Source organism: Callionymus lyra, chromosome 10, assembly GCF_982586985.1.
Source record: "Callionymus lyra chromosome 10, fCalLyr1.hap1.1, whole genome shotgun sequence".
In the NCBI taxonomy this organism is placed as follows: domain Eukaryota; kingdom Metazoa; phylum Chordata; class Actinopteri; order Syngnathiformes; family Callionymidae; genus Callionymus; species Callionymus lyra.
Genome location: NC_141827.1, coordinates 28,357,467 through 28,372,486, shown reverse-complemented (window position 1 = coordinate 28,372,486; position 15,020 = coordinate 28,357,467). Strand labels below are relative to the sequence as shown.

Genomic DNA, 15,020 nt, shown 5'->3' with positions numbered 1-15,020 from the left:
GAAGTGTCTGGCACAGACCTGTGTACTTCAACTGGCTAGTTTTGAAAGCAATTCACAACATCCTGCTTCACCTCTCTCTCCCCAACTGTCACAGTCCAACGTCCTAGTGCTATCAGACAGCTCCACCGGTTACATGAATCGCCAGGGTGGAGTCAGATCCCCAGCCCTTCTGAGTGTGGCAAAGAAGATTTGGCTGTGGGCAGACCGTCACCTGCTCTCTCTCAGAGGTCAGCATGTGCCGGGTGCGCTGAATGTAGTAGCAGACAGACTGTCAAGGGGGGGTGTCCAGGACGTATGGGGTCTGTCCCAGTCGTGGCTGCCAAGATGTGGTCTTGGTTCGGTCACACAGTGGCGGACCTCTCCGCCAAAAAGGAGAACTTCAAATAGACATTTGATTCTCCCTCAGGGCCTCTGATTGCCCCCAACTAGGCGTGGACGCTTTGGCCCACTTAAGTTGGCTGGCCGGCTACTGTTTGCCTTCTGTAAGGAAATGACAGCTTTACTGTAATCAATCATCTAGATTTAACACACATTTCAAATAGTCACTTGATTAACTGATAATCATTCATATTTAATTCAAATTAAATAATCATTTTCCTGCATTGCATTCACTTAAACTAAACTCAAACTACTCAGGTTCACAACTCACAGGCCAGGTCACAAAGCCTTCCACACACACAGAAAGATTAAACAATCCCAGATTCCCAGCAAGTCTCTGAAGAACTCACACTGAAAGACACAACAGGCCAGCAAGTCGCTGGGAACAGATTCTCTCTGACAAGACAACAACCTTTGGTAAGTTTCCACTACGACCCCGTGCGACCGGCCATCTTAGAATCAAGGTGTTTACAGTTACTGACCAATCCTACATGTACATTTGACTAGAGGCGTTAACCTGAATATTCTACTATAAAGATCCACCATTTTGTGAGAACTTTGCGTTCTGGCATTCGAAGACGTCTGCGATAGATCTCTCTGCTCGCTGCTTGTCTCTGACTTTTGCATAATTCACTAAACAAGCATTTTTTTTAAACTCATCCATGTGTCTGTCCTTCATTCCACCACCACGTACGAGACTGGGGAGGGTTCGGTTCATCAGAACACAAAATCCCCACACTTCCCTCCTCCGCGGCGACTCCTGCCCTTGTTTCGGGGAGCGAAGCGGGGGAGTCTGAGGTTAATAGTGGTGGCGCCGTACTCCCAGGCAGGGGGGACTCTGTCTGCACCCCTGGTGCTGGGTCTGCCTCTCAAAGTGTGGCTCTTGCATGGGACAAGCTGAGCGGGACTCTGGACCCGGACATTCTCCACACGCTGGAGAATGCCCGGGCCCCCTGTCTACATGTAGGCTTATGTCTCCAAATGAGGGATGTTCTCTCATTGGTGTGCAGACAGGTCCCTGGACCACAGCTCCTGATTGGTCTCTGCTGTTCTGTTTTTTCCTGCAGCATTACTGCATAACAGACGGACTGTTGACAGACGGTCGGGTGCTTCGGCGCATATCTGCCCTCTGGTGGTGCGTTTCTTTCTGGGGCCTACAGGCTTCGACCTCCGGTGAGGCCTTCCAGCCCTCGGCAGGATCTCTGGATTCTCTCGCAGACCTGACATTTTAGCCTCTTGACCAAGTCCCACTGGACATTTTGTTTGAGGTCTCGCTCCTTCTGGTACAGACATCCACGAAGAGAGTGAGCGAGCCTCGTGCTCTCTCCATTAGTCCGGTTGACAACACAGTTGCTTGAAGCTTGACATCATGTGACGTCAGCAGGCGCTATGTGTCCCCCCTGGGGCTCATGGCAGCAGCTCACAGGCGGCTGGGCTTGGTGCAAATGAGTAACATTTTGTCTTTAAGGTTTCACTCCTTCTGGATCTGACATCCACGAAGAGAATGAGTGAGCTTGTGCTCCCCATTAGTCCTTAGTGTCTTCCTTGAGTCGAGGAGTCATCAATGTCATTGCGTCCGATCCCAGCGTTCCGTCATCCGAAGGTTCAGGTCCTTCCGGGCAACAACTCTCACGTTGCGGGCCTTCCAACCACCGCCCCACTTGGACCGGGGTCAAGATCGTCTTCACCTGTGCGGGTTTTGTTTTGCGGCGCCTGACCTCATTCGGCCGCTCTGATGCCCTATTCTTTGCCACGGTAGATGTTGGCCTGGTGAGCCGGTCTTCCCTCAGAGGTCTCTCATTGGGTGAGATCGGCCATTATACAGGCCTACCAGGCAGCGGGTGGATCTGCTCCTAGCCTTGGGTTTAAACCAATAGCGAAGCGGTCAGAGGGCGGAGCACCATTATGAAGTAGAACCCCTGAGTTATCTTCATAATCTCAGGTTCTACGAATTGGTGCGAAGCCCTCTAACCTCGTCGCCCAGCAGCCGCCTTTCTCGCTGAGTTTTCAGTTGGAGGAAGTGAGGCGGGTGTTTCCCACCTTTATAGGAAGTGGACTGCACCCAGCAGAGTTCATTAAGCTTTCTCAGAGGCGAGGTGGGGCCTTGAGGATAAACCAATAGCGAAGCGGATAGAGGGCTTCGCACCAATTCGTAGAACCTGAGATTATGAAGATAACTCAGGGGATCTACTGACTAGCTCTACCTTACGATCCTTAAACTCTGATCTATTTGTTATAGCACAAATCTCTAAATGTAGATTTGGAGCCAGGGACTTCAGTTTTCAAGCCCCTCTGCTGTGGAACCAACTACCGGCTTCAGTCCGGAGGGCAGACACCCTCTCTATGTTTAAAAACAAACACTGTTTATCTTAGCTGCTATAGGCTGAGAATGCTGGAGGAGTTTAAGACACTCTGTATTTCCTTCTTTTCTGCATTACATTCATCACCTGTGCAGTTTAAACCCACACCTTTTTATTTCTCTCCCGGAGCCCCAGGGCTCCACCTCCAGAGCTGCTGCTGATCCAGGATCTTCACCACGTCATCAGATCCCGAGTTCTCTCCAACACCTCCATGGACTCTCCTACACTCTCCTCTTTTTCTCACTATATCCTCCCTCACTCCTCTCCTTATCCATCGGTCTACCCCCCATCCTTCCTCCCAGCCGGTCAAAGCAGGAGGCCGTCAACAATGAGTCAGGTTCCGCTCAAGGTTTCTGCCCTCTAAAAGGAAGTTTTTCCTCGCCATAGCTCACTGCACAGTGTTTCGACTTTGCTCATTGTTGAATTGCTGGGATCTGTTTTTCCTTAATCAAATATAGTCTTACAGTGTCTTGAGATAACTTTGTTATAAGACACTTTAAATAAAATTGAATTGAATTGACTCCTTCAAGAAACATCTTAAGACATTTTCATTTGTGCTTTTCCTTGATTTTCTGAGACTCCTGTGTTTGTCTTATATGTCTTGACCTTTTAAAGCCTGTATTTTAACTGTGTATTGTTTTACGTTGTTAAATTGCTTCGTGACCCTGGTCTAGAAAGATCTTTACAAATGACCTTTACTTACAAGTCCAACAGAACTGTTGTTTTAAAGCCAGTATGTGACATGTTTTTTTATTGATCAGTCAACTCATATTAGTATAATTTAAAATAAGAGAATTCAGAGTCATGAAAAAAAAAGTTATTTCGCAGCTCAATTGCCCTCCTGGTGGTTTACAATGATCAGTACACAGGTGCCTAAAATATTTGTGTTACAATCAAACCTGAGATCATTTATGGTTCCAATAATTACCATCTCGTGTTTTAGCTGTCATGTTTCCTTGGCAGTTAGCGTAGCATTTGGTTCCCTCTAAAAATACAATCAACTGTTTTTTCTTCAGAATTTAGTCGAATTGAACAGAAGTTTGACCAAACACCAGGATCTGTGACGGTTCATCCCTTCATCCTAAGTCAGGTGTTGAACAATATGTTTGATTACTTTCAGATGTTATTTCCAGCCTTCCTGATTTTGAGGCTGACATCTGTAAGATATATAATTCCTATCCCGATTCCAGAAATCAGACACTAGAAAGGGTTCATTTAAATTACTTTAAAACTTAAACAGCTTTAAGCCATTTCTCCCCTCCTTAACTTCTTTTTTCCTCATCTAAAGCAGTCCGTAAATATAATGGTGACATTAACTTGTGAATGGTGCAAATGTTGGACCACTAGATATTAATAAGGGACATTTCTCATGTCAACCCTAGTGTTGCCTCTGGGTCGAGGTAAACAGTTTCTCAACGCCAAGCATTCATATGTATCCACGACACTCAAGTTCAATATTTAGGGTTTTTATTCACATAATGTTCAAAGGAATTAAACAAATAAATCCATTGATCTGGTTCCTTATAGCAACGCCACAAAGAGTTCTCTGTAGTGAACAGTCCATTATTTTGAATGATGGATCTCAGTGCAGGGGAAAGGGTTTCTTGTTCTTCAGTCATGCAAGGCTTCCCTTTCAGCCGGCGGTTCTTCAAGACAAGTCCTCAAGGGTACGTTATGATGGTGACCGGGACCCTCAGATGAGAACGCTTAGCGCGCCCTCTGCCTCATCCTTCTCCTTTTACGCTTCAGCCTGTTTGGAAAAATGGAATCACTGCAGTTTTCACCAACATCTTATCTTCAAGCAGGTTTTAAATCTTGGCAGATGGTCGGTTTTCAGTAAACAATTTAAAATCTTGGCAGCCTTCGGGATTGTCTCGCTTTTCCACAATCAATTCCCATTTTATTTTTACTAAAAAAATTAAAATCCTGTTTTGTGCCAACATCACTGGACATAAAGTTATATTTGAAATGCGTCAGCTGGTGATTAAAGCCAACAAAGTGGAAAGTTAACGATGCTTAAAAAATGTCTACGAATTTAAAAATTACATCATGTTTTGTTCATTAGAACTGGACTAACAATTATGCGGATTCATACGCATCTGTAAAACAGCAATATTAATATAAATTAAAACATCGATCATACGCGTCTTACTGAACAGCTTCTTACCTGCGCATGCGCTTTTTCTTCCACTAGAAGAAAAGAGCACATGTTAAATGTATGAGAAATATAGAACATTAGTTTTTCGCATGAGAGCACGACAAGCGAGACTGTTTCAAACCAATACAAAACACCGAAAGAAAGTCACGTACAGCGAAATAGATGTTAAGCGAGTTAAGTTTCAACACTTTCAGATCAATTAAGTCAAAGTCTTTCATATGTTAGTTTGCAACAAGAAACATTGAAAGCATTTACCTTTGCTCTCATCGCGTGGCAAGAACCTGTTCAAAAGAAACAATCGTATTAAATCAAGTTCATAAAACAGTGTGAAAACGAGGTGCGTTTATATCTACCTCAGACCGAGATGATCAGTGGATTGAGGAAGTGACGCAGCAGAGCGCGTAATTTATATCCACGATGACGTCACGATCAAACGACGTTTTGACTATCATAGGTTTTGCTTTTAATATTTACTTGAAAGCTTTGGAGAGAAAATAATTTAAAACGATCGAAATAACTGAACATTTGGGAAAATAACTTATCGTGCTAAATATTATTATATTCCGCCAGGTAGTCCATTTATTTAAATACAAATCAGTATTCATTGCATTATAAATTCTATATTATAGTCGATTTTATAAAAAAAAATAAAAAAAAAACGTTTGAAAGTTAGCCCCTATTTATTTGGATTCATCATTATAAAATGTAAAAGTTGTGGCATCAGAATGAAACTTGAATTTATATTTATTTAAATGTTTCTTTTTGTTAAATAATTCAATCATTTCTATATTTAAAAGGTGGAATTTGTCGGGTTTTAGGTTGTTATTTTTTACACATTAATTTTGACGTACAGAAATATAAATATTCTACATGTAATGATTTTTTTTAATTGTGTCGCCTTTTCAATTCAACCAGTCAATACTTTATTCTAGTATATTTCTGAAAATGTTAAAACGGTTGGGAATGTTAACTACATAAAGTAAGCAGTGTTGGACTCTTTTTAACTAGAGATATACCTAAAGTCAGGGGTAAAGTATTTATTGATGTTTATTTGATGTTATTATTTGAAGGACCATTCATGATGACAGGTGAGGCTGAGTCACTTGACTTAATATAAACTGTTGTTTTTCACAAATATTTGAACTAATATTATGATCATCTCTCATAGGATATGCCTCAAGCCTTACGGATCTATGATTTGACCTTGTTTGACCTTCGTTAAGAATGGAACTCTGGCTGATATTTCCTGATATCCCTGCACTGCTCTCCCTTCAGGAATAGAGCAGAGTTGCCACTTTTTTTTTCCCACCACCCAACCTTTCCCCCCATGTGACTCAAGAGCAATACAAGTTTTTCGGTGCTGCACCACATGTTGAATTTCTCTGTGAGATTTCTCTATGGACATCAATAAAGTATATTGATTGACTGCCAGAGCCTGTGTTACAGTGGTTCTCCTCATACCTTTCTGGGCAGTTTTAGTGTATCTACCAATCAAATAAGATCTGAATCACCGGATCTGTTGTGTGGAGTCCCTCAAAGATCTGTTCTGGGTCCTTTATTGTTTTTGCTGTACTTGATTCCCCTGGGTAAAATCATTCAGAGATTTCCTGATGTTTCTTACAACATGTTTGCTGATGACATCCAGCTTTACTGCTCTTTTGATTCAACTGAACCCCAGAGGCTGAACTTAGTCAATTGTTTGCTAGAAATCAAACAGTGGCTTAATGAGAGAACTTTGCAGCTAAATGTCGAAAAAACTGAAACACTGGTAGTTTAATACTGCAGAAATGTGTTTGATGGATCTACTGACTCCTTCAAGAAACATCAAGACATTTTTATTTGTGCTTTTCCTTGATTTTCTGAGACTCGTGTGTTTGTCTTATATGTCTTTACCTTTTAAAGCCTGTATTTTAACTATGTATTGTTTTTCATTGTTAAATTGCTTCGTGACCCTGGTCTAGAAAGATCTTTACAAATGACCTTTACTAACAAGTCCAACAGCACTGTTGTTTTAAAACCAGTATGTGACATGTTTTGTTATTGATCAGTCAACTCATATTAGTATAATTAAAAATAAGAAGATAATTCAGAGTCATGAAAAAAAAAGAGTTTTCTTTCGCAGCTCATTTGACCTCCTGGTGGTTTACAATGATCAGTACACAGGTGCCTAAAATATTTGTGTTACAATCAAACCTGAGATCATTTATGGTTCCAATAATTACCATCTCGTGTTTTAGCTGTCATGTTTCCTTGGCAGTTAGCGTAGCATTTGGTTCCCTCTAAAAATACAATCAACTGTTTTTTCTTCAGAATTTAGTCGAATTGAACAGAGGTTTGACCAAACACCAGGATCTGTGACGGTTCATCCCTTCATCCTGGACCACGTGTCTCTATAGGTGTGGATATTTCACTGAAAGATGTGAATGTAAACAATTCTCCTTCAGAGATACAAAACACTTGAGTGTGGAGATGACAAATTGTGTTTCAAATTCATCCTAAAAACTCAACTTAAAGTGAAGAGAATATCTGTGATGTTCCTGTTTTTAAAGTAAAGAGGCGTCAAATGAAGTCAGTGGAACACAGTAAAGGGTTAAACATCCTCTTCAGCGCTTGAAGGCAGAGCCGGCTTGTAATATTCATTCAGTTCCAGCTTTTTTTTTTTTGTATTTTGTTCTTCCAGTGGTAGAAATGTCATCCTGCTTCTCTTTGGGGTTTTGCATGAGTGAAGACGCAGCTTCTACTTTGCCAATTCCTTTGCACTGGCGGCTGTTGCATTCTCAACGGTCTTTGAAGCCTGCAAGAGCGAGAAACAGGAAATGTATTCAGCAACCTGGAAACAGGTTTTTGATAAATTAACTTTTCAATCACTAACGATGGTCACTTGTGGAAAGTAGCTGTGTAAAAACATTTTAACGTTAGAAATCGTGGACATGAGGAAAAGTTCGCTTTCTCACACCTCTTTAATTATAAAAATAATAAAAGATTATCTAGACAATTTAAATAACATCAGATTTTTTAAAGTTGCATCTTAGTGAAGTGGAAAGATAAGATAGACTTAATTAATTCAAATTAGATTCCAGTACACAGCAGACAATAGAAGGTACAGCAGGTTTCATGAAAGCGAGAACAATGTCTGGAGCCAAGTCGCTAAACGGAAGATACGTCACTACTTTTCAAGCAGCGGCGAAAGACGAAACACAACTTAATATCTTGTTTCGATTGGTAAAAAGCGCTGCAAAGTGACGACAACGGGGTTCGGTTGCAATCATTGTTAGAAAGTAGTAGAAGATGTCGAGTCATTTGTCATCACAAAGCAGTGCTGTTAGAGAAATGCGCAATTTGAAACATGGCACTGTTTTAATGTTCAAATGTAGAGACACTATTTGTCTGTCATTCTATGACATCCATTAAGAATATTTATTAAACCTCATGCCTGATTTGCAAGACCAAATTTGCGTTTTCTGCTGCCCCCACAAAAATATTCCCCTTTTTATTTTTTCACTAGTGGCAATAAACATTATTCTGATTTATATTTTCACCTTCTTCTTCTTCTTCTTCTGCGTCTTCCGGCTCGCTGAGCTCTGGATGAGATTCTGCAGGAAGAATACCAGACAATGAAGTGTTTTGTTTACCTAAGATACATTCCAAATACGAGAGCCTCTCACCCTGAGATCCTGGTCCTCCAACTCGTGTTCAGACTTGTAGATTTCCGGGTCAAGAGGGCCACTGGTGATCCTATGGGAGCCGTTGGGCATGAGCAGAACTGTGAACTTGAACTGAGCCACAAACTCTCCTGCAGGTGGGATGAGACGAGGGTTAGCGTTTGTAGATCGTGAATCATTGATGACATGTGATTGACACCCGCCTTCCTTCTCGTGCAGAACGCTGAACGGCTGCAGCAGTTCGTGTTTGGCACACTCCACCACGCCCAGACGGGCTCGGGCTTCATCCTCGAATGCCCTGCGAGGATTATTGCACAAACTTAAATCCGGTGAACGGCTGCATCTGACTCATTCAGGTCACATTTTAAAGCTCATAAAACACGTTTAAATGCGTGTAATAACTTCATTGGATACAGCGCCACCTAGAGCCAGAGGATTAATAATATCTCAGTATATATTTCATATAAGCACAACCATTAAAAAAGAAGCCTTTATTCGAAAAAAGAAATAAACAGTTTTCCTCATCACAAATAAATACAACTAGTTAAATGAGTCGAATAATAAATATCAAGGCTCAATTCACTCAATCATTGCATTAGTCATGTCTGTCATGTTTAAAAATTGTGTTGTGTGCCACTTTAAAAAAATATTTTATCTGATAATGCCTTCATGAGGAGCAGCCATTACTCATGCAGAAGAACTCCACAGCTATTAATCATATGCGCCTTTGAGGGGACGGCAGTTGCATTCATTTCGATTGTAACATCTTCCAGGAAGAAAAAACTGATTCACCACCAGCTCTTTAAAATGTGAAAGCACGTGGGGTTACATGTTTTCAACACTAGGGGGTGCTAGAATAAATGCATTCAATCTACCTCAGTGCTGCTTTAATAGAAGAGAAAAAGGACTGAAGTATTAAGATTAGATAAAACCTTATGAATAACTCTGGGAAATTCCTTTAAAAAAATGTTACTCTAGACATTCCCACCTCAGAGTGAAGGGCATGGCGTCGAAACGTCTCTCGACCTCGCTGAAGAACACCCTTGAGGTCTTCATCTTGAGGCCATACTGCTTGCTGGGGTCCCTCTTGTATATCGTGGTCCTCAGGCCTCCGTCTCTGGCCTGAGAGAAGATATTTGAAGTCTCTGTAGCAACAACCAAAAAAGAAATGATGACAATGACCTTTCCCTCTCCAGAGCTGATGAGAACATCCACAGCGTAAACCTCATGCACTTGAAACTCCACCTTCTCGTGGTCCTTTCTAATGGAGAGAGCAGACATTTAAACTTGTGTTCAACTCAATCCTGCACCGAGATGTGTCCAAACCTCTGCTGCTCTGATGGGTTCTGGATGATGGTCTTATCTCCGTCGATGACGTGTTGCTTCAACTGGTGAGACAACATTCCTTCAAAAGCACAACAAGCAAAGTCAACATTTATTCATCAATGTTTTCGAGCACAGAGTGATTTATTTCTTCTCTTTCTCCAGGATGTCTGGTCCTGCCCCACAGATCTAATGATATTTATCTTGCACATGAATTATAGGCGTATTATGTTAACACTCACCCTCAATGGGTGTACATTTAAACGAGGATGCGATCTTGTTCCAGGCTTCTGTCACTTGAACGTTCTAAAAATGAAAAATATTGATTAGAAAGTAGAGCTGCACGATTTGAAGAATTTAGAAAAAAAATGTTTTGAGTGCAGTTGTAAATTAATCCATTCATGATTTGGTGAGGAGGCATTTCAAAATATGAATACAATGATATTATAATAAATATTACAAGAAATAGTAATTTAATAATTTAAAATATATATATACTGTATATATTTTAAAGTAAAATACAATAAATTAATTAAAATAAATATGAATAATGTAAGATTAGAGACATGTTGTTTATCTGTGTGTAAATTTGTTCTTAAGTATAAATAGATATTACTGAAAAAATGTACAAGATTGAATTTTTTAAATCTTATTGTAGTGACTTTAATGTTCTTTATGAGTGACGTACAGTTGGTGTCCATCAGTGTTGTGGTTTAGAAGCATTAAATACAATATTGTGTTAAACACATTTCTGAAACATATGTAAGAAGAAAATTCTCACAATTATTTAGGATAATAAGATTGAGGGGATGTGTTTTTATGTGACAGATTTTTAAACAAGATTAGATATAACTTTTGAGAACCATTGAGACGAATAACAAACTTTTCTTTTCTTTTTTACACTTCATTGATTGAAGGACGGCCCCTTGAACGGCATCTCACCAACAGTGTTTTTATCAAACAACATTTGTCAGTTTAAACACATTTGTAGTCAATAGATCACATACACACATATATATATATAGATATATATATCTATATATATATATCTATATATATAAATGTCTAATATTTGTGTCTCCCAACGTTGTTTAACACTTCCAAACACGTGAAGTTTGTCTGTCAAAATGGAGTCAACTTTACTGAAGTGTTAAAAAATCTAAATCAAAATATTGTGTGTGATTGAGACATCACACACGAGACATCGTGATATACGAGTGAAGAAGCCCCAATTCAACTTAATGACTTGTGTGTTCGTGGTTACCTGGCTGCCAGGTTTGACAATGCGAAGAGCTGCTTCAGCACAAAGGTACGCCGCTTTTATCACGTCAGCTTTGCGGCCAACGACGGGGTTCTCCTGCAGGCACGGGTTGAATGAGGTTAAAATAAAGTTGCTGAATGAGCGAAACGTTTTTAAAAATGGCCTCTCACACCTTTGTGGCTCCCACCACGAAACTGTGCGCCACATTAGCGATGAAGCCGTCCACATGAACGCCCAGATCTCTGCAATTAAGGAACATTTTTGAACAAACAAAAGCAAAGAAATAGCTGTCCAGACATTTTTTCATCTATTTCAAGTCATTCAGATGCCTTTATGAGGACAGAGAATAGATTGATCAACCAATCTTTGTACATCTGGTTCACTAACTCTTATATTTGACCTCAGTTAAAAGTCAATTTATTAACTCGTAACCTATCAATGTTGATGAAGAGCTGATGTTGAAGCGTCACATGGCACAGTTTTCTTATTGAAGATTCTTAATCATACCAAATAGAGATGTTTTTAGCAATAATGCAAAAAATAAGAATGCAGACAAATGTTGACATATTGTTATTAAAAGTATTTCATAGTCATATTTGTGGTAGAACAAAAAGGGGAAGGACACAATTACACAGACAATAAAGGGGTTAGATGATGGCTGCGTGTGACTGTGGCCAGTCAAACAAACAACCAGACAACGACTAAAAAATGATTTAAAACCACCAACTAACACAAAGCACAGAGGAAAAACGTGGCAACACAACAAATAAGGAATAAAAGTGTATTTTCCGTTTTAAATTCTTTAATTCATATAATTTTGGAGTTGTGTTAATATTCAGTCAAAAATGTGTCTATGAAACTAAAGAAACATCATGAGGATGTAAATATAAAAAACTATCTTTACAGTCAAGTTTTAATCAGAATTGAACCCCAAACCCTGCTAGAATGGAAGAAACCATCATTGACTTTAACTCTGGTTCTGATTTATTTAACCTTGTTTGTCGTTTTTCCACGTGGTAGACGGTGAAGAGCAACTAGAAAAACCTCACACGGTGACACAAGAGGACAGATGGAAAACACTGACGGACACACAGACGGGGACAGTCGTGGTGGTGCCTACATTTTCACCAGATCTCCATCTTTGAGTGTGTGGACAGGGTCACTCTTCAGGGGAGAGAAGTGGCAAACACAGTTATTGACTGAGACGCTGGTGGGAAAAGCAATGCCTGGAAAAAGGGAAGAGAGAATTCGCCACATGTTCATTTCCATGTCAGGTTAAAGGAACAAGAACATGAAAAAAAGAGGGTTTTTGTGGAACTGTTGAGGGAAAGCCTGACAGACGTGACTAATCGAGTGTGATCATTAATCTATTTTAATATCCAGGCCTAGTATATCCTTACCTTTCTTCATCTCCTTCTCCTTCTTGAAGACCTTTCCAGTTTCAGCTCTCATGAAAGCATCTCCTTTCTCACACAAGCTGAGCACAGACACTCCAGGCTGTGCTGCGTCCACGACAAGTCGTACAGCCTCTGTTGTTGACAAGAAAACACGGATGATCGACAATATCTTCTTGCAATTAAAACATGAAGTAGCGTGACCATGCGTCCCTTTTTACCCAGACATCTCCTGTTTTTGAAAGCCTGGCTTTAGATCACCATTGTATTTTGAGTTTTCACATTTTTAATTATTTATTAACAGGAAATACAATTTTAAATTCTCATACGTCTTTAATTTATCTCCAACAATCTACAACCAGAGCCTGGAGAGCTAATGGTAGAGCACACCACTGTGGATCTCGAGGGAGTGATTTCAAACTCGGCTTTGTAATTTTACGCAGGTATAAAAGAGTTTTATTGCAGACTTGCACTGTCCAGGCTCCTTTCTTTTAGTGAACGCATTTATTCTAGTTCCAGACTTATGAACCTATGACTCCTCTTTTCATACTGCATTATGTATCTCAAGATTGTTTTAAAAGCCACTATAAGCACAGAACAGCAGGAAAAAAGTTAAACAATACTTTTTTTTCTATTTTGAATGTTTTTTTGCCTAAATTAGAGACATTATTTTCAGGAATAACTTAACATTGAAAAATAGGCTACAACCCGTTTATTGCTTTTTTGTTTAGAAATGATTTATATTCTAATAACACGATACTGGAGAGTTTATCCTCAATAATGTACTACCTAAGTACTTTTAAGATCTGTCAGACTAAAAGAGAGATATTAGACTGTATTTTTTATATAATTCTGAATAGCTATACAGAACTATTACAGTCCATATTATTGTTGAGGAGACATATTTTTTTGTGGATACTTTTTCTGTGAAATGCTTTAGATAAATAAATATATATTGTTTATAATCAGGACTTTGGTCTGGTTAAGTGTCTTTTTGAGGAATTCAGAATATACTTTAACACCTAAAAAAAAAAGTTTAAATTAATAGTTTAGTAAACCGTTTAATGTCGGCATTGTTTTAACTGACATAAAGATATAACAAGATTTTTGGAGCGCAAACAAAAAATATATACTAGTTAATTGTGTAGAATTCGAATGATAGCATCGTCACTTAAATACGTTTAAAAGCAGTGAAATCCTCGCATCGTCAACCGTCAACATCTGCACCTGCAGCAGCAGCGCGAGCGTCACGTTCACCTCATGGCTGCCGTAAACTCCCGCTAGCATCTTAGCATCAATGCTAACTCATAAAGGCCTCCGTCCACACACTTGCTTTCACTTACGGTTGGCGATGTCACCTCCCATCTTGTACTTGGTGACCACCAGATCCTCCGCGATGGTTTGCTCCTGCTCTTCGTCCGACATGATATCAGTGTAGTAGAAGTCGTCGGGCTCTACACACACACACAAACACACACACCCATTTTCAGGATATGATCGGGTGGACTCGGTATAGTTCGGCAAAACTCGCTGATAAAAGCGTGTTTTATTTAATGTATTGTATTTTATTCATCTATTTTTACTTAATTTATAGTTATTTTTATTATTTACCGCCACCACCACAAACGCAGATTCCTATGTTGTGTTTAAAACACCAGCAATAAACGTTTTCAGAAGTTTTTATCTTCGCTTAGACTGAGAGGAGGACATTTGCTGACCAGTGGGTGGCGCTGCAGAAGAGCAAAAGCCGTTTGACTCAGTTTTTAAATATATTTGAATTCATTACTTTCTGTATTGAAAGTTTTAATTCGTTTTTTTATATAAATAGAATCTTTACATTCGACTACTTTCAAAATGAATTGATAGGTTTTCCTCATATATATAATTCAAAAATACATTTTCTAAATGTAATAACTATTTTATTTTTAGCCTTTTAAAAAGGCTTTAAAACAGCAAATATTAAACTTACCTTTGAAATAATTAAATTATTCTATCAATAAAATGTAAACTGCTCAGTTTGTATAATATATATATAAATATATTTAAAATATCAATATTAAAATAACTCTCTCTTCATCAATCTGTATCAATTTTTCTTTAACGTTAACTTACTGAAAATTAGAGGCATGATGTTCAACTGTTGAATTTTTAAACAAGTTAAAAATGATGTAGTTTGTAGAAGAATGTAGAAAAATATCTAAACTAAATGTTTAGATATCTTTTTAATTTGACATTCTTTCGCAGGTGTATTTTATCAGGTGGTAAATCCATGTTATGACTGTGCCTTTGATGGTACTTCACAGAGTTTCCTTTGAAGTCTAAATGTATTTTTCCTACCAAAGTCATGACGAGATCGAATCAAAGCTTCATCTGCCACGGTGAGTCGGCCTCAACCACCTCCAAAACAAACATGAAATAAAATGAAAATAAATGTATATTTTGACCTTTACAAGGTCTGTGACCCTGTAGTGTCTATAAAGTTTT

General features: G+C 39.1%; 1 protein-coding gene and 1 long non-coding RNA gene across 2 annotated transcripts; both read right to left on the bottom strand.

Annotated features, from left to right (window-relative positions):
- Positions 1–4,188: 4,188 nt before the first annotated feature.
- On the bottom strand, positions 4,189–5,205 carry LOC148071337 (uncharacterized). Its single transcript, XR_015712924.1, has 3 exons — positions 5,152–5,205; positions 4,906–4,928; positions 4,189–4,488 (listed from the first exon to the last, which is right to left on the bottom strand). It is a non-coding gene; the product is annotated as an uncharacterized LOC148071337 (long non-coding RNA).
- A 1,776-nt stretch (positions 5,206–6,981) lies between these two features.
- On the bottom strand, positions 6,982–14,725 carry LOC148071336 (proliferation-associated protein 2G4-like). Its single transcript, XM_087801326.1, has 14 exons — positions 14,649–14,725; positions 13,880–13,990; positions 12,543–12,671; positions 12,263–12,368; positions 11,315–11,384; positions 11,146–11,238; positions 10,124–10,187; positions 9,885–9,963; positions 9,741–9,819; positions 9,547–9,680; positions 8,762–8,856; positions 8,562–8,689; positions 8,436–8,489; positions 6,982–7,690 (listed from the first exon to the last, which is right to left on the bottom strand). Exons 1-14 carry the CDS (start codon positions 14,662–14,664, stop codon positions 7,634–7,636), a joined length of 1,215 nt encoding a protein of 404 aa, XP_087657452.1. The 5' UTR covers positions 14,665–14,725; the 3' UTR covers positions 6,982–7,633.
- Positions 14,726–15,020: the final 295 nt, after the last annotated feature.